The sequence below is a fragment of the Canis aureus genome, chromosome 13 (assembly GCF_053574225.1).
Source record: "Canis aureus isolate CA01 chromosome 13, VMU_Caureus_v.1.0, whole genome shotgun sequence".
NCBI lineage: Eukaryota > Metazoa > Chordata > Mammalia > Carnivora > Canidae > Canis > Canis aureus.
Window position 1 is genome coordinate 26,308,348 of NC_135623.1, and position 19,928 is coordinate 26,328,275.

At 35.5% G+C, this 19,928-nt stretch overlaps 1 protein-coding gene across 6 annotated transcripts in view; it reads left to right on the forward strand.

Annotated features, from left to right (window-relative positions):
• The window catches only part of ZDHHC17 (zDHHC palmitoyltransferase 17), a 189,843-nt gene that overhangs the window by 73,684 nt on the left and 96,231 nt on the right, over positions 1-19,928 (forward strand). For 5 of the 6 annotated variants that reach the window (XR_013350553.1, XR_013350552.1, XM_077845573.1 and 2 more), the window contains exons 11-16: positions 1,989-2,113; positions 3,183-3,245; positions 5,856-5,949; positions 6,854-6,937; positions 8,452-8,609; positions 9,332-9,426. Coding sequence is in view for 4 of the 6 variants with exons in the window: in XM_077845573.1 (XP_077701699.1) it covers positions 1,989-2,113; positions 3,183-3,245; positions 5,856-5,949; positions 6,854-6,937; positions 8,452-8,609; positions 9,332-9,426 (619 nt within the window). In the remaining 2 variants the exon portion in view is untranslated. Of the gene's footprint in view, positions 1-1,988; positions 2,114-3,182; positions 3,246-5,855; positions 5,950-6,853; positions 6,938-8,451; positions 8,610-9,331; positions 9,427-12,246; positions 15,134-19,928 lie in introns of those variants that run through there. The other variant, XM_077845575.1, reaches the window with a different exon arrangement.

The following is a 19,928-nucleotide window of genomic DNA, read 5'->3' on the forward strand; positions in this document are numbered from 1 at the left end:
ACTATGGCAGGCAGCTTGCCTCACCAGAGTCGTCTTCCTTTCTTGATCTCCAGTTGAACTTTATGGTATAGTATGGCTTGTCCCCTTCCTGAAGTTGTTGCTGGTATTTTACAGAGTTGATTCATTTGGTATACTGTTCTTTATTTTGTTGGGTATTATGGTAAGTTAGAGCTACAGTTCACAGCAGGCATCAGAATACATCCAAGCAGATTAAAGAGTTAAATGTAAAAAAAGGTTCCATAAACATTTAAATGAAAACATTGATGACACATACTTCTTTTTTTACCTAATTGGAGGACTGTTTAAACATAAAAGCAGAAATATAAATTAAGACAATAAAATAAGGCTTCTTTTGCTTCTCAAATTGGTAATTCTTTGCTTAAAGCTGATGGAAATATAGTAATCACGCAGTATGTGTTGTTAGTGGGATCTTAAATTGGTGTATCTTTCTGGAAATCATCTGACAGTATAAAAATATACATCAAGCCTTAAGTATGTTCATACCCAAAGATACTGTTCCCATAATACCTAACGACCCAGCATCTTTTGCTGAGTGCGTTGGAGAGGCAGGCTAGCACAGATAAAAAGAGCCTGGAATTTAATGCCTGCTCCACCTTAATTTACTCGGCAACTTTGGACTATTTTGTTAACCTCTGTCTTAGGTTTGTCATCTGTAACATGGGGATAGAGTTCTTGTGCAGATTAAGTGGCATCTAGTTGATACAGGTGTTACTTGTTTTATTAATGTTCATAAAAACACTATGATCTCAGTTGTTAAAGATGCAGATTACAAAATATAAAAGGAATTGTTGCTGGGTTGTGGAAGTATTGTTTTTGCCTGTATGCTTTTTAATGTTTTCTGATTTTATCAGAAAAAAAAAGGTTGTTTTAAACCTTTACGAAAAACAACCATGCCATTTGTGGAGAGTTTGTACATTTTTTTCTGTAACTTTACAAAGTTAACTGGTGTGACCTGTTAAAGCTAACTTCGAACTACCGTTTGAAGATATCTAATCTCTTTGCCTTTAAAGACCAAGCAAATAAATTCTATAAGTTCATCTGATATTTGATTCTTGAATATCCTATCCCTTTTAAATCTGTAGTCCTCTCTTGAGTTGCTCCTTAGCCCTCTTGCAGATTTAATCCAGGCTTTAAGAATCTGAGTTATTTACATACACACCTTTTGAAACTGTTATAGTGTATAAAGGTCTGGCTCCTGAAAAATACAAGGTTCAGTATTCTTTTCTTGTACATTTACCCAGCTTTAATCTCAAGAGTTTTAGCTGTTGATGCTTGTACCTACATAAAAATCTTGAAAATGATATTTGAGTATTCAGATATTTTGTGCCTCAGAAATGTGTTGCTGTAGCAACATTATTTTTCTTAGTGTTATTTAAAGTAGTTTTTGATTCCTCATTTATATTTTTAAAGCCTAGTACATTTCTTATATTTTCACTAGGTAGAAAAATGTGAACATAGGAACTCTGTTTTAAGCAAGTTTATAAATACTTTTCTAAAATTAAGGTCAATTTGAATGTGTTCAAAAAAAGGCAATGGAGAGAACTTAAAAGCAGTCTTTTAAATACATGGGTATGGTATCCTAAGTGGATATATAAAGACTTTAATGCATATAAAGGAATATGTTAATAACTTTGAACATGAGAAAATCCCTTCAGTTTTTATCAGAAGACATGATCATTTAAAAATAACATGTTCATTGAATTGTTAATGCATTACTGACTTTTTTTAAGTGTCAGATAAGTGTACCCAAATGATTTAAAGTTGGTAAAGAAATCACATTTTTTCTTTTTATATTCAGTTATGAACATAATTTAAAAGTATATTTTGATATAATAAATCAGCTTGTATTTTTAATGGGTAGGTGTGTGTGTGTGTGTGTGTGTGTGGTAAAATTTTAAAGACTGTAAATTTACCTATAATAGTAACTCATTTATCATTGCTTCTTTAGATTCCTTAACTTCAGGCACATCTCAACTTTTTATTTATCCATCTTCCATTCCTTGCCAATAGTGTTGCGCTTTTCTACAATTTTGGAAAATCTTGGAAATCAGATCCAGGGATTATTAAAGCTACAGAAGAACAAAAGAAAAAGGTAGCCAGATAGAATCTAACTAGTCACATGTGTTTAATTGCCAAATTATCAATATTTATACCAGATATTAGAGTACAAAGAAAGAAACAATCTTTTAGAACATTAAAGGAGTTTCAAACCAAACTGAGGTTATACATAGTTGTTGCTCACCCTTGGTACTCCCAAATGCCTGTCCTTGCATTTTCATGACATTTTAAAGTTTCATGTATTTCCCCTTTATAAGAATTGTAATTGCTTTGAGGAATGAGTACAGCATTTCAAACATCTCTGAAAACCCTCAGCAAATAATACAAATGCAGTAAATGTTTATCAAATGTGTAATTGGAAGGTCAACAAACTGGTTGATAGTTCAGATATTGTGTTTCCATTACATGTATATATTTATGTGTATTTTCAATAAAAATATATGTGTATGTATATAAAAAATCCTGGGCACCCCCAGGTGTACTAGCCCAGGTACTTTAGCAAACCAAATGTACAATTCAAAGGTGTCACAAAAGTAGAGAATTCGATTAGACTGGAGGCAGTTGAACTACGTTCAGAGCTATTTTATCCAATCTCTGAAAAAAAAAAATCCTAATGAATTATTTCTGTCCACAGGAGTCTAAAACACTAGCAAGTTCTTAGGGTCTGATCCTCCCTTTTCTGGCCCTGTAGAGATTGCTGCCCTTATGCTTATAATATTCTTCAGACTTCAATACTAATTGGTTTGCTGGGTTTTCTTAGTCATAATACAGTTCTGAAGATTCAGTTTTTTATTAAACTTGAGTTTATTTTAATATCTTAGTGATCAAAACTTACACAACCAATTCTTAGGATAGGTAATGTAGTCTTATTGTCAGAGGAATAGTCCCTTAAGTTTAGAGTTGGGTTTTTATATACTCAAGAAATAAAATTCCTATATTCATATTATAATGAAATAGTAGAAGTAAATGAATAAAAAGATTTTATTACTTTGAGCTGAAAATATTAATTAAAAATGAACATTTTTATTGATTCATATTGATGGCACTATAGTTGGTGAACATTGTTAGTTTTGAATAAAATATATATTTTTTTAAATTTACAGACAATAGTTGAACTTGCAGAGACAGGAAGTCTGGACCTCAGTATATTCTGCAGTACCTGTTTGGTAGTATTTTTTTCTTTATTCTTCCTTCTCTCCTCCTCCCATAGCAGTGGCATAGCATAGAGGGGTGGGGAACAGGAGAACAGCTTCTTATGCTGAGCACATTTCATGCCCCCCGAATGTGCTTGCTCCCGTGATGGTAGACCTTGACTATACTTCTGATTCAACGTGTATTAATTCTTAATCTCTTCTTCTTAATGTAACTCAACAAAGAAAAATCTAAGTAATAAAGTATTAAAAAAATCAAAGGTTTATTATAATTTCCTAATAATTGTTTTCCTAGATATTTTAAGAAAAAATTTATTCTTATATTTAAAGGTCACAGGGGGGAAATCTGTTAGATAACTTTAAGACAGCAGGGCCTCTAAAATGGTTCAGTTTGAGTAGTTATCTCTTTGTATTAGAGGATTCAAGCAACTTTGAGCACTATTTTATCATTGATGTTAAAAGTTGTCATCTTCAACCAGGTCATAAAGAAAGATATATATGAAATTAAATAACATTTACTTATGGAATCAGGTATAGTAATACATTGTTTATGTTGTTACTATACATATTGCATTTCTATAGAATAATACTATTTTGTGTTTTAATTATTTTCTGCTAATTTTTATAATCAGTTCTTGAGAAAAATATATAGACTGCCACAGTGGTTAAACCATATTTTCCTACACGGAAACAGAAATAATCCTTAAATCATACCTGAAACTGAATGTCCTTTTATACCTTTAAGTTGCACACTGCCACTGAACTAATGTCTTAAAATGTAAATAACAAGAATTGACTTGGTTTGAGATTTGGGAATATGTCTTTGAAATGGAGCTCTAACTCTCCAGATTCTTTAAGGTGTTCCACCTAACATTCCTTGACCAGTTAGGATTTTGAATATTCAAAATGTATATTGCTTTACTCTAGAGTCCTGACTAGATTCTTTTGTATTGTCAAGTATTCTTTAAGAAGGTTTCTGTTTCTGTGCTTTGCAGTGGTTAATTTACAGGCTTGGCACTTTACTGTTAAGAACATTTTTATATTCTCTGGTTCTCTGGACATAAAGCCAAGTATGCACAAAGCCAAGCATGCATTGCTGATATGTTTGCCATATGACAAACAAATTCTTTTGTAGAGTCACTCAGTGTTGTTTCATTGTTAAATAAATACCTGATGGCAAGAACAAGACTAATTTTATCATAGCATAAATGTTTTATTATATATTATGTTATTCTAAGCCATGTCCTTGTAGATAGATAATTCAGTCATGTAAAGAAAAGAGCATATCCTATTATAAAATAATTCAAACTGATAGAGGTATTTGACATTATATGGGTATCCTTCACTTTGATAGACAAGACCCTAATAAGACATGTAAATAAAAATTTCCAAAAGGTGAATTACTCTAAGTGAACCAAGGAGCCTACCATGTTCAGTAGCCTTGTGTCAGTCTTTGTTTAGAATTCATTGACAAGTATTACCAAAGGAGAAGTGTAGCTGAGGGTTACAGCTGAAGTAGCTGAAGTGGGGGTATAATTTGTTTAATGCGTCCTTCTTTCTCCTAAATATATTTAGTTTCATATCTGTGGTGAAGAATAAGTGAGCCTTTTGTTTATAGGATCCACAGATCATTTTAGTACACCTAAGAACTGCATAGTCAACCTATGCTTTTTCTTAGTGCCTCAAAATGGTATATAACCTTATGCAAACTGGTGGAGAAAAGGCAGTGCTTTTATTGAAACACTAATGAAGGATATTACAAATTTCGTTTCTGGCATGGGTTAATAGCTAGCTCTTGTCATGGATCCAGCATTAAGACTAGCAGCCCTCCAAAGATCACTAATGAGGTCTTTATGCACTTGGCTGATTCAGAGTAATAGAGAGTGAAACATTTCACAACACCTAAAACAGTAAGACATCATAAACATGAATTCCTTATTGCCTGTCAGCAGCTGAATAATGTATTTTATGTTTTTGCAAGTAATAGGGGCTACCTAAACTTGCTAATAAGCATGGTGTACGTTCTTAGGTGGCTCATGAAGTTCAGCAGGGGAGATGCTATACCTTAATCTGAGATCTCAAGAGCCACTGAAAGAGAAAGATGTGTACACTTACTGATTTTTGCTAGATTTGTGAACTTTGGGAAGACATTAATGATTTTGAATTTTAAAAGCTGCTTTTATTCACTTCTAATTTGGCCTTCCTCTCTTACTAAGGAACAATTTCATTTTATTAAACAAGAGCCATATCATGACCATTAACCACAATAACTTTTCATTTAAAAGCCTGGAGAGTGAGGTTTTTATTATTCAGAAACTCGAGGGATGTGAATTAAATATAGTACCATTCATCGCAACAACAAAATGGTTTTTGATTCTTAATTATTTTTGTCAAGTAAGTGATGGTTCTACTACATTCTGTTTATATTCCACAGTAGCCTTATCCTTTTTATCTTTGTTGCAGTTGAAATCTCATTAAACAAAACAGTAGTGGTTTTTATTTTATTTTATGCCTTTGGAAACATAATTTTGTTTCCTTCATAATTGTATTTTGAGAAAAGAAATGTTCAGCTTTCCTTTCTTCCATGTAATTCCTCTCATAACCTTTTAAAATGCTTATTAACAGATACGGAAACCAGTGAGGTCCAAACATTGTGGTGTGTGCAACCGCTGCATAGCAAAATTTGATCATCATTGCCCATGGGTGGGTAACTGTGTAGGTAAGTTTTATTAATAATATCTAAGTGCATTGTTCTTTTAAGTTATTCTAGGTAACTAATGAAGTACAGTATTAAAGTAGATGATAGAAACTTCATTCCTACATCCTACTGTAGCCTTCTTCTCCCCAATCCTCATGCCTCCCCCACCCCCCCACCATTAATCTTCTAGTTGACAAAGAGCAACTCACTTGTGAGAAAGAGGGGAAAAGTTATAAAATCAGCATCTAGAAAAGATTGATATTTCTCTATCAATTCTTTTTGGTGCCTACTCTTTCCTATTTTTTTTTATTGGGTTTAACAGTGAAATCAACAAGGAGGTAGATAGTATTGCTTTTTAGTTAAACTGGAGAAAGTTAAGGCAATAAAAATATTTGGATGGATGTTATGTACAGAAGCAGAGAAGAATGACAGATAAAAACTCTGTATATACCTCAGTGTTGAAGAATGGTGTGGTCTCAGGAGGTCAACTTAGTGGTCTGAGAGATGGCCCTGGGTTTTTATGAGGTAACAACAGGAAAGCATTGCAAAGATTGCATGACTGATGGGGAGAAGCCTTTAAAAAGTTGGATTGTAAAGTTTATAAAAATAAAGATAGAATAGGTTATGTTAAACCTCACAAAGCAAACAGTAGGTGTTAAAACTCAGAATTTGTTCCTTGGCATTTGACTTCAGAATGAATATCATTGTGGTCATCACATCTTTGTAATTAAAAGAATTCTTATTTTAAGACTTTTAATAAAACATTTATTTTCCTGAAGAACATTTTATAAAATAAATAATGTATGTGATTATTGTCCAAATTGTATCATACCTTTCATGACGTTCTTTTACCCTATCCCCAAAGGGTGTATTTCCAGTTGTTTTTTTTCTTACCTGAAAAAATTACTTCTGTGTTGTTCTCTAGGTGCAGGCAACCATAGATACTTTATGGGCTACCTATTCTTCTTGCTTTTTATGATCTGCTGGATGATTTATGGTTGTATTTCTTGTGAGTACAATTAACTTTTTATTTTCTTAAAACAAATGTATACTTTTACCTACCATATTAGCAAAATAGGGTAACAAGTCTTTTAACTAAAAATTATGGTTTGGGGCATTTTACTACAATAAAACAAACAAAAGATTAGATATAGAACTATAAACAGGGAGGCCTGTCAGTTAAGCAACTGCCTTTGGCTCGGGTCATGATTCCAGGATTGAGACCCAGAGTCACGAGTCACAAGTCACCAGTCAGGCTTCCTGCTCAGCTGGGAGTCCGCTTCTCCTTGTCCCTCTGCCACTCCCCCTGCTTCTCACTCTCTGTCAAATAAACAAAGTCTTAAAGAACTATAAAGATATTCAATATATAATATAAGCAACAGAATTCAGTTAGCTATGTTTTAATATGTGTGTCCTTTGAAAAACATATTGGTTTAATAGACTTTAAAAAGCTTCTGGGTGAAATATAACATTTTTCACATCACGTGCTTGCATTAGTAGCTTACAGATTTTGTGACCATGCCAGTTGCTCTTTCATACCAAACAGTTGGGAAAATACAGTTAACTTTGCACAGAACTTGAAATATTTCAGAGTAAGTTGTAATTATTGCCTATTAGAGAATATTAAAAGGTGTTAGAAGATCCTTTTTATTTATTTTTTTAATTTTTAATTTTTTTAATTTTTAGGAGATACTTTTTAAAGAATAAATTGTCATTCACTTGATCATATGGGCATAGGGGCAATGATGGGTTTTTATTGCATTGAGAACATGATTTGAAAAGAGTTTAAATGAAGATACTAGTTACTAAGCTTCAGGTCTTAGCATAATATGTGTTAGATCCTGGCTTAAAATAAGATGTGGAAGGATGATTTCCTAGTCCCCGTTTTCACAGATATTAAGAATAATGTCTCTTACTGCCCTAATGAAAAAGGCTCCTTCCTCATATAGGATTAATAGAAAGATTTGGTCAAAGATCTTGACCTAATTTCTGGCCCAACACACCTCAGGGAGAACATGGTCCTACTAACAGTAGTAGTACTCACAACAGTAGTTTTTTAAGGCAGCATCTCTAAAAGAAGAGATTTTTGTTTTTGAAAAAAGCCCTCCCTCACCAAGGTGATCTTGTGTTATATGCCACCCCCCAAAAAAATCACTTATATACATATCATCTTATGTTTGTATAAAGGTAATATTAACTATTGTATGTATGCAATGCCAATCAAATAAAAACTGTGTATTCTTAAAGTACTGTAGGGTTGTTTTTTTTTTCTTTTTTTTTTTGATTGGCTGGTGCGTTTTTCCATTTCTGTCTTTGCTGTGTTTTTCCACCAGTTATACACTAATCAATATACTAATTTTTCACTAATTATGGGGTTATTTAGAGTATAAAAATTTGCATTCAAAGTCATCAGCTAAATCTAGACTTTTGGATCATGGTTTCCAAGCAGTGCCTACATCAGATGCCTTTGTGAGGTGGTTGGATGATTATTGAGTAAATGTGAACCTTCTGACCTCATTTTAGACTGGGGACTCCACTGTGAGACCACTTACACCAAGGATGGATTTTGGACATATATCACTCAAATTGCTACATGTTCACCTTGGATGTTTTGGATGTTTCTGAACAGTGTTTTTCATTTCATGTGGGTGGCTGTATTACTCATGTGTCAGATGTACCAGGTATGTACGTGATTGGTTCTTCAGTGCACTAAAAACAGTGCTTCATTCCTTGTTAAAAGACAATAATGAAGTCTCTTTCTTAATCACTTCTACTTTCCAAGGATTAAAATTTTCAATTCACTTTTCTTAATCTTCCTTTATTCTTTCTTTACTTTTCCTTTGCTCTTCCTTTCTTTTCCTTTCCTTTCTACCTCCCACTTTCCTTCCCCCTCTCCTTCTTATATTATGAACTTTGTTCTTACATTATGATTTTTCAGTACTGCTTTTGACAGAACTTACTTCTGTTCCTGATTCAGATAGAGCCATTTGGATATAGGTGTGAGCTTAGATCAATGATGCCATTAGTTTTGTGTTTATTGGGAATGTTTTATTATCTACAAATATCAGTATTTTTCAAGAGCCTTTTTTTAATTAAGGATTTTTTTAAAAGCTCAAATTTTTAAGGGGCTGATGGAAAAGTGGTCCATGTAAATAGTGTCCATCTCTCCCCGTGTACAATGCCAGATAACCTGTTTTTTAAACATTTTCCTATTTAACTGGCTGCTTTTCACAGGAGTCAAAGTGATATCGTGTAAACTAGTTTGATGATCTCCTCATGGAAAAAGCAAAAACAAATGTCATCATTTTTCTCTCCATCCTATTCCTCTTGAATATTAACTTATTTTACATTAATATTTATTTTACATCAGAGAATTAATGATTTGCTTTTTCTTACCTCTTAGATATCATGTTTAGGTATTACTACAAATGAAAGAATGAATGCCAGAAGATACAAGCACTTTAAAGTCACAACAACATCTATTGAAAGCCCATTCAAGTACGTACATGTTTATAAATTTAGTATTTTCTTTTGGCATATAAGTTAGCAAATATCTAGTGAATATGTCAAAGAGAAATATTTTTTGGGTATGTCAATAGGATATGAAACGTTTCTTTTGCTTAGCAATATGTAAAAGAGCTCATAAATCCTACTGCATTCTAGGGTTTCTTCCAGACATAGCAGTGGTTAGTTTACCATAACTTAAAAATTATCACATTAACTGTATATAAATTTGTAGCATTCTTTTTTCTTCATTGCACAATCCAAACGCTATTGATTTACTAACAGTTAGTAATATAATGATAATGTATAATGATAAACATGTATCATTATACATTAACATTCAGCTTTAACCTTGCAGTAAGTTTTTACAAATTTTCATTGACAAATGTATCCAGAGAATTGAAATACGATTTAAAAAATACAATAATTGAAATTCATATTTAGGGAAACTTCTCAGTGCAAATTATTGTATTTGCTCTGTGCATGACACAAAAATATCCATACGCATAGTTTTATTTTTCCTTTTTCTAATTGAGGTATAATTGACATATAACATTATATTAATTTCAGATGTACTACATAATGATTCAGTATTTGTGTATATTACAAAATGACCAGCACGATAAGCCTGGTTAACATTTGTCACCAAACACAGCCACAGAATTTTTTTTCTTGTGATGAGAACTTCTAAGATGTGTCTTGGCAACTTTCAAGTATACAACAGAGTATTATTAGCCATAGTCATTACATTATATCCCCATGACTTACCAATTTTATAGCCCTAAGTTTGTGCTTTTTGACTTCCTTCACCCATTTTGCCCACACTCCACCCTCTTCCTCTGCCAACCACCAGTCTGTTCTGTGAGCTTGGTTTTTGTTTATTTGTTTAGATTCCATATATAAGTGAAACTACATGGTTTTTGTCTTTATCTTTCTAATTTATTTCACCTACAGTAATGCCCTCAGTGCCTATTCCTGTTGTCACAAATGTTAAGATTTCCTTTTTTATGGCTGAATAACATTCTGTGTGTATGTATGTGTGTGCCATATATGTGTGTGTGTGTACGCACATACATATGCACACACACAACACATTTCTTTATTCATTCATCCACTGATGGGCACTTAGGTGGTTTCCATGTCTTGGCTATTGTAAATAATGCTGCAGTGAACTTGAAGGCACATGTATCTTTTGGAGTTAGTGTGGGTTTTTCTGTTTGTTTCTTGTTCTTTTATTTTTAGAGGGGTTTTTTTTTGGGGGGGGGGAGTAGATAAATACCCAGAATTGGAATTGCTGGATCATATAGTAGGTAGCATCATCTTTAATTTTTTTAAGGACCTCATACTGTGTTGCTAGTGGCTGCATCAGTTTACCGTCCCACGAGTAGTGCACAAGGGTTCCCTTTTCTCCACAGCCTCACCAACACCTGTTATTTCTTGTCTTTTTGATGAGAGCCGTTTTAACAGGTGTGAGGTACTATCTCAGTGTGAGTTTGGTTTGCATTTCCTTGAAGATTAGTGATATTGAGCATCATTTCATGTATCTGTTGGCCATCTATAGATCTTTGGAAAAATGCCTCTTCAGATCTTTTGCCCATTTTCTGATTTTTTTTCTTTTGAGTTGTAGGACTTCTTTTTGCTCTCAAATTTTATGAGTTCTTTCTTTATATATTTTGGGTATTAATCCCTTATCAGATATATGATCTGCACAAATTCTTTCCCATTCAGTAGTTGCCTTTTCATTTTGTTGGTTTCTTTTGCAATACAGAATCTTTCTATTTTGATATAGTGTCACTTGTTTATTTTGTATTTGTTGCCTTTGCTTTTGGTGTCCTATTAAAAATTTCACCACCAAGACCTATGTCAAGGAGCTTTACCGCATGTTTTCTTCTAGCAGCTCTGTAGTTTCAAATCTTGCACTCAAGTCTTTAACCCATTTTGAATTAATTTTTGTGTATAGTGTAAAATAGTGGTCCTCCGATTTCATTTTTTTTGCACTTGGCTGCCCAGTTTTCCCATCACCATTTATCAAGGAGATTGTCTTCTGTGTGTGTGTGTGTGTGTGCGTGTGTGTGTGTATAAAATCTTCTATTTAGTCTGATGCTAAGAAGTAGTTTCCTAATTATATGAAATACTTAAAACTTTTAAATTTTACTCAAGCTACTTGCCTACTACCTTCAAGCTTTTGTAATGCTATTAATTATTGCATGCTTCTGGAAAGCATACAAACCTTTAAATAAAAGCAAAAATAAAGGAGTCAGTTGAGTAGTTTTGAGAATTCTCCCATAGGCATGATTGTTATATAAAATGTAAAACTGTGACTGTTTTTCCAGAGGTGTTCTTGAAGTCCTAAAATTCCCTGAACTTATCCTTGACGTTTCTTTTCTTAAATTGTAACTTTTAGATACATTGCCAGCTTCAGAATGCTATTTGTAATTATTTCGTCTTTACATTCTCAATTTTGGATGTAGTTTGTCTCCTTGCCAAAGAGCCACCCATCAAGGAAAGGTTTTATCAAAAGTTACATATGACACAGGAATGAGAGAGATGCAGATTTGAATAACTTTAAAATATCATGGTGTAACCCATTAAACTAGCAAAAGAGAGAAGAAAAATTAGTGTTGGGAGAGCCATGAAGAAACACGAATGCATATATATTTTGTAAAGTTATAAACAGGTTCTATCTGGCAAGTACCCTGAGTTTTTAAGTTTAGAAAAAAAATATATTTAACACCAAAATTATATTAAACTCGTGTATTAAATTATTATACTAATAGACTTTTTCTTTTCTTTTTGTTGCGGGGGGTGTTATAGCCATGGATGTGTGAGGAATATTATAGACTTCTTTGAATTTCGATGCTGTGGCCTCTTTCGTCCTGTTATCGTGGACTGGACCAGGCAGTATACAATAGAATATGACCAAATATCAGGATCTGGGTACCAGCTCGTGTAGCAACATCTTTATCCTATGAAGCATATTGCTGAGTGGTGCCTGAAAATTGTGTCTGTCCGTGTCTCTCTCACACTCGAATCCACACTTTTTGAACAATAGCATGCTATATGTAGGGCTAACAGTGAATTTTACAGTCTTTTTTTCAACACTTTTATTAACAAAAGTAAACATGGACAGAGCACACTGCCACTTCTGGGAAGAATAAAGATCATTAAAGGAATTTTAATGGTTCTTAATGTGGGAATTCACAACATACTCAACTTTTTGGTTTTGTTCTCATAACATTTTTCACAAAGAAAGAGTGAACTTATTCTGTTGACAGACATGGTATACTGATTAGAAATGTTCGATTTTAGCTAAAACTAAATTTATGGTATACGGCTAAATTTTATGATGCAATCTACTATGACTATTGCATTTAATTCCAGGAGAGTTGTCTCAAATTGATTCAGGCTAGTATTATGTACATTTTAGAATGTACATGTAAATACTGTGATAAAAATCATGTGGTTTTATTAGGGATCTACTGTAATATGTCTTCAAGGGCACAAGAAAATAATGTTCACAAAAATATGTGCTAACAATATTTTATCGCCATCAGCTGTTGCAATGCTGATATATTTCTAGTTCAGTGAAATAATTTGTAGTAACCTTGCTCTGAGGTTTTATGGTCTGATAATAAAGCACTTGCATGAGTATAGTAAGTCATGTTATTTTGTTCAAACTTAAAAAGCCCTACTAAGTGCATGATACACCTCATAGAATGTTATACTAGCACATACTATCCAGTAAAGCATAAATTAGAATTTAATTTGATGTGCACAAACAGTCCAATTTTTAAGAGTTGAGGTAATTTCAAGGCAGAACAAATAAGTTAATGCAAAATTCTCAGTAATAGAGATAAATGGATATACTTCTAGAATTCTGAGCTGCAAAATAAATTGTAGACAAAATAATGGAGTTTAGCTAAAGATGGAGCATGATCTCTGTACATATAGCACATGCGAATAAAAGAAAAGCTAATGGTATATTCTGGTTTTTAAAAAATGACCTATCTGAAAGAATTTAATCCTCAAGATTATTTCAATTTTCCCAATATTGAATGTTTTGAAATTTGTTAATGCTGTCTGAAACAGTTTCAGAAAGATTTTCTTACTGTTAAATGTGATGCACTGATCAGTTTTTGTTGCAGCATTTCCATACTCTCACGGTGAACTGTTAGTCACTGCTTCCATAAATATTGTTTACAGAGTGAGACTTGGGTTAGTCCTCTTAAGTGCTGTAGCAAACTGTGGTTCAAGCAACCTGTGGGAAACCTGTGAGAGGGAATGGGCTTGGGGGGAGGGTGGGAAAAGAGTGGTCGGACTGCTGACAGATCCTAGACCAGTGTAAAGATTGTGTATCTGTATATAAATAATTTATCAAATAGTTTTCTCTTTGTGTCTATATGTGTTAGTGTATTTAAAGCTGCTCATTTCATTTTATCCAACCAAAAAGAAAAGGGAGATAACTAATGAGCTTCTAGTGATGTTCAATATTGCTGTTAATAGGCATTTATACCCTGCAAGTTCACTGCATGTCTGATGCTTGGTAAAATTAGTATTCTCTGTAAAAAGCAGATCACAGGTATTAAAGCAATCTAGTGGTATACCCGCCCCTTGCCTTAGTAAGAGGAGCAGTGAAACTGTATATAGTTGATGTTCAGTATTTCCAAGTACATTTTTATATAGTAGTTTCTTTGACCATAAGTCACACATCGAAAAGATTACCTTTAGTGTATTTGAGTGTTTTAATATTAGAAAATTGGCATACGTACTTTATTTTTGAAAAGGGAAAAGATGGGTGTGGGGTGGCAATAGCATTGTGCCATTTTGTCATAGAATGTAAAAAATTGGTTAACTTTACAAATGTCTCTGCTAGTTTTGACTACTAATTGGGGGAAATTTTAGATAATTTTTAAATTCAAAGTTATTTATAAAAGGCTAGAATTTGTTTTAATTTTTTGTATTTTGAGCCACTTCACATGAAGACTCAGTTGCAATTTTTATTGAATACATTTTTATTAACAGTCGAATACAATGGTGGGATTCTCAGAGTTTGGATAAGAGTGTTGTTACCATGTTCTTTCTTTGTGGTACAATATTCTTTTCAGTGCAAAAGAGATGTCTTTCAGTTAAATACTTTAGATCTATAAGTACATGGAAAATATTAGCAATGTTAATGCTTTAGTACTAACCATCTCACAGTACCAGTGAAATCTGTAACTTAGAGATGGTCAGATGGTCAGGAGCCAACTATGCAGCAGTGTACCGTACCGTCTGTTTACTTATTTTGTAAGTCCTGTGTGTGGATCCAGCTTAACCCAGTTCTAAAGTTGTGTATGAAGGTGACCCTTTTGGGAATAGTTCATAGCAGCTTAATTGGATACTTTTAGCAAATAGGAACTTATTTCTCAACCTCGGACATGAATTACTTCTCTGGAGGTTTTTTTCCCCTTCATATTTTTTGTTGTTCCCAGGAATTCATTTGAAATGTTAATAGGCATAAAACTGCATCGTTATACTTAAGCTATGGGTATTTTTATTTTATATTTTATTTATAACTGTGCCAAGTATTATTTTGCTACTTACCGTGTTACTCTGTGGAAAGAAAAACCTGTAAAGTGTTTAATAAATTAGTTCTCCTTACATAAATTAAATCTGTCAAAATTTTGTAAAATATTAATCAGAATAAATATTGACTCTTAAATGTGTGCTTGCCTGTTATTTCACTCAGTTCACGTCAAGAAACTGAGGACACTCTGGGAGTGGTACCTGTGATACGGAAAGATTCTTTGTGTATTTATATCTGGGTCAACTAGGAATCAAGTAGCAGGACTAGAAATTAGCAAAAGTAGAAGGTGGTGATAGTATTCCTTCAAGAAATCCAATACTGTGTGTATGTAATTAGTGTTTTTTTATGAAGATTTTATTTATTTATTCATAGAGAGACAGAGAGAGGCAGAGACACAGGCAGAGGGAGAAGCAGACTCCATGCAGAGAGTCGGACGTGGGACTCGATCCAGGGTCTCCAGGATCATGCCCTGGGCTGCAGGCAGCGCTAAACCGCTGTGCCACTGGGGCTGCCCTGTAATTAGTATTTTTTAAATAAAAGGAATAAATTTTTCTTTAAGAATTTTGGATTCCATAGAGTATTAGGATGCTCAGGGACTGTATGAATCTCCAAATTTTATTTTATTCCTTCTTAAAATATTTTACTTCTTTATTCATGAGACACACACAGAAGCAGAGACACAGGCAGAGGGAGATGCAGGCTTCAGGCAGGGAGCCCAACGCGGGACCGATCCTGAGACCGCTGGAATCACGCCCTGGGTCGAAGGCATACGCTCAACTGCTGAGCCACCCAGGCGTCCCTAAATCTCCAGATTTTAAATCTAAGTGCTGTCTAAAGACACCAGGGTAAAATTTTGGAAAAGGAAACCTACCAAACATTGATCTCAGTTACTTGAAAAGCTGTGCAGGACAACTTCTTTATTGGGGAATTTAGAAAGCAAAAATTGTGAAGGAACTCTTTGCTTCCTGTTCACAGGATTGTTTATGGTTTAATTGAGAACCCAGTCATAGTAAATATTTTCAGATTGGACTAATACTCATTTCACGATTATCTTATGATACTTGAAGTGATCCCTCCAGAGCTTTATAGAGCTCAGGTAACAATATTTTGAACAAAAGTAAAAATGAAGCAAATTCTACAGCAGGCCATCTATGATAAGGATATCTGGTTCTAAGTTTTAGAGATAACTGGAAACCAGTGATACATATCAGGTCAGGAAGTCTTAGCTTCTTGTCAAAAAGAAAATTTCAGTTCCACAAAGTTGTTGGTATAGAGTTATTAAATATCTTTATGTGATGTATAAAATAGAGAAGTCTGTAAATCCAAGTGGAATATTCAAAACGTTCCTTGATCTAGGTCGGCTAAGTCTGTACATCCAAGTGGAATATTCAAAACATTCCTTGATCTAGGTTGGCTAAGTCACAAACTCCAGGAAACTAGTAGATGTGCCTTTTAAAATTTTTTTGCCTTTGGAGTATGAATTTTTTGCTCAGAATATCTATCATCAGACATTTATTTGGATTGAAAAAAATACATTTTAATAGACAGCCGTGTTTCTAGTACTCAGAAGGAGGGACTGTTCCCATTCAAAGCATCAGAAAGCCTCATTGCTGTTGGTTCAGCTTGGTTCTGTAGGTTTACAGTTTTCATCAGATTTGGAAATTTCTCAGTCATTATATCTTTAAATATTTGCTTTCCCTCCCCCCCCCCCCCCCGGCTTTTCAGGAAACCCCAGTTACACATGTATTAGGCCACTTGGGATTGTCCTACAGCTCACTGATCAACTCATCTTTTTTTTTTTTTTTTTAATTTATTCGTGAGAGAGACAGAGAGAGGCAGAGACACAGGCAGAGGGAGAAGCAGGCTCCACGCAGGGAGCCCGACGTGGGACTTGATCCCGGGACCCCAGGATCACACCCTGGGCCCAAGGCAGGCGCCAAACCACTGAGCCACCCAGGGATCCACGTTTTTTTAAAAGATCTTATTTATTCATGAGAGACAGAGAGAGAGGCAGAGACACAGGCAGAGGGAGAAGCAGGCTCCATGTGGGGAGCCCGACACAGGACTCGATCCCGGGACTCCAGGATCACGCCCTGGGCTGAAGGTGGCGCTAAACCGCTGAGCCACCTGGGCTGCCCATGACTAGTAATTTTTGATTGGATGCCAGACACTGTGAACTGGATGCTAGGTATTTCTGTATTCCTACAAAAAGTGCAGAGCTTTGTTCTGAAACGCACTTACTTAGAAGCTCCAGGCCTTTCAGGATTTATTACTAAGCAAGGCTTGATAGGCAGGACCCCAGTGGTGGTCAGTTTGTTTTAATTAGTCCCCATTGCTGAGGCAAGACCTGTGTGCTCCGTCTGAAACAGCACAACTCGTATTTCCCATCTCACTGGTGGGAATGAACCGGCTCTATTCTCAGCTCCTTAAGCACCAGACGTTGGTCTAGGTCTTGCAGTTAGTTTGCTCTCTGGTCTTGGGTGTTACCTCACATGCATGCACGATTCAGCCCTCCGCTGGTCGTAGTCTGCATGCGTGTGGTTTCCTGTGCAGCTCTCTCCGGTCCCTCAAACTCGAGTTGCCGGGGTCCCTCCGGGCTCAGCTCAGTCTCCACTCAGTGCCTTCCAGCCCCACCGGTGTTCTCCCTCTTTGTGCCACAGCTACAGCCTGGAAACTCCCTAAAGCAGTAAGCTTTGTTAATCCTGGGACTGGTCTCATTTTGCCTGTAACTGTTCGTTGTTGCCTGCTGTCCAGTGTTTACAAACCATATTTTTTTCCATGTAACTTGTGGTTTTGGTTGTTTCAAGTGAGAGGGTAAATCTGGCCCTGTTGTTTTCACTTTGCTTTAAGTAGAAGTCTGAGTTAATACATTTCTTTAATTTCTAATATGGAAAATGCTGATAGATGTAATTGGTCATAAGCAAAAGCTCCTTGGGGTCCCTTAATAATTTAAGAATGTAAAGGCATCCTGAGATTTAAAAAAATTTGAGAACCAATGATTCAGACCAACATTGCCCAGCACTTAAGGTGTTAGTGGTTCCATGGCCAACTAATTTGGTGTAAGGCTCTGAAGTTAAAACAGAAAGCAAGCAAGCAGGCTTCTCAACTACAGGCTCTCCAGGCCTTCAACGTGCTAGTGTGTGATTCATATATTTATATATACATATTTATACCTCGATACAGGTTGATAGCAATACTTCCATATGGCATTTTAATATCACATTTGGATTGCTTTGGGGGCTGCCCTATTGACCTAACATCCAGATATCGAAGGTGATTCATCCCAGAGCAGTCTACCCAAAGCCAAGTTCTCTATTCTCCTCCGGGAGTCACTGGTAACTAATTTTACAATTCTGTAGTAACTGTTTTGTTGTGGCTCCCAATTTAATTTTTATTACAAGTGGCTGTCTCAATTGTTTATTGGGTAGAAATCTCAAATTACTACGCACCTGGCATTTAGAGTATTTTCCTCTCCGATATCTAGGAGTATCTACAATTTCAGAAATTTAATAGGTATGGGAAAGTGGGTTGTGTGTGTGTGTGGGGGGAGTTTAATAGATCCATTTTGGTTATCTATAGCTGCCTAATCAACCACTCAAAGATTTAGTGGCCTAAAAATGGTATTTTTGTTCATAAGTCTCTAGTTTGGTCAGGACTTGACAGGAATAGCTTATTCTGTTCCACTTGGTGTCAGCTGGGGTGGTTCAAAAAACAAGACCAGAATAATCTGAAGGCTTGCTCACTCATGCCGGCTGATACTGGCTGATGGGTGAAATCTCAGCCAAGGCTACGGCTGTAGCATCTCCCCGTAGCCCCTTCGTGTGTTGGGCTTCCTCAGAACATGGTGGCTGAGTTCCAAGAGTTAGCATCTGAAGCGAAAGACACAGGCAAAAGCCATACTGTCTTTACTGATCTTGTCTCGTCCATCGTATTGTGCTGGTTAAAAACTAGTCACTAGGGTTGGCCTTTATTCAGAGGGAGGGGAGAATCAGTCTCCAGGTTTTGATGGGAATGTCCAAGAATCCGTGGGCAGGTTTTAAAACTACCACATAGGGAATTAGAAGCTACTCCGTAAGCCTTCTTTCATGCGGCCTAACTCCATTTATTGCTGGTTAACCGCCCCCAGGCTAACACAAAGGCCTTCTCCTCTGCCACAGTGGAACTTGGCTTCTAAGACATCGATGAGGTGCTCAGGGCCGTGATGCATGAATTCTTTTCCCTAGTACTTCCTCACGATGGACATCTTCCCACGGAGTCCCTGCTATGTTTTTGATGGCCTGCCCAGCACAGCCCCTGTAACTTGCCATAATAAGTAATAGCAGATGTTAAGATAGGCTTTGGATTAAAATATGCTATTGATCATGTCAGTTCAGTTTTACCAATACACATTGAGAGACCCATTTCACACCCTACCCCTGAAAAAAAAGGTTGGATTAGTCTTTGATAACTCAGTCTCGGGAGACATAATGAAAGTATTCTCTGTACAGCCTAAAGTTCCTTTTTTTTTTTTTTTTAAGATTTTATTTATTCCTGAAAGAGAGAGAGGAAGGCAGAGACGTTAAGCAGAGGGAGAAGCAGGCTCCAGGCAGGGAGCCTGACGTGGGACTCGATCCTGAGGCCGAGGATCACGCCCTGAGCCAGGGGCAGGTGCTCAACCGCTGAGCCACCCAGGCGTCCCTAATGTTCCTGTGCCAGGACAACACAACATTCTCTGCAGCATATGCAGGATTGAGATGTTAGAGTGAAGCACTTTAGTTACCAGGATCTAGTAAGTGACCATCTCTCAGATCAGAGTGGAGTCTAAAAAAAAAAATAAGTCCTACCCTGCCTCAGATTCTAAAGTTGTCCGTAGGTGGCTGTTGGTAATAATCTGTAGATTTAGGTGAATCAAAAAATTGTTTCAGTGTTTGGACAGCATGCCCACCAACCT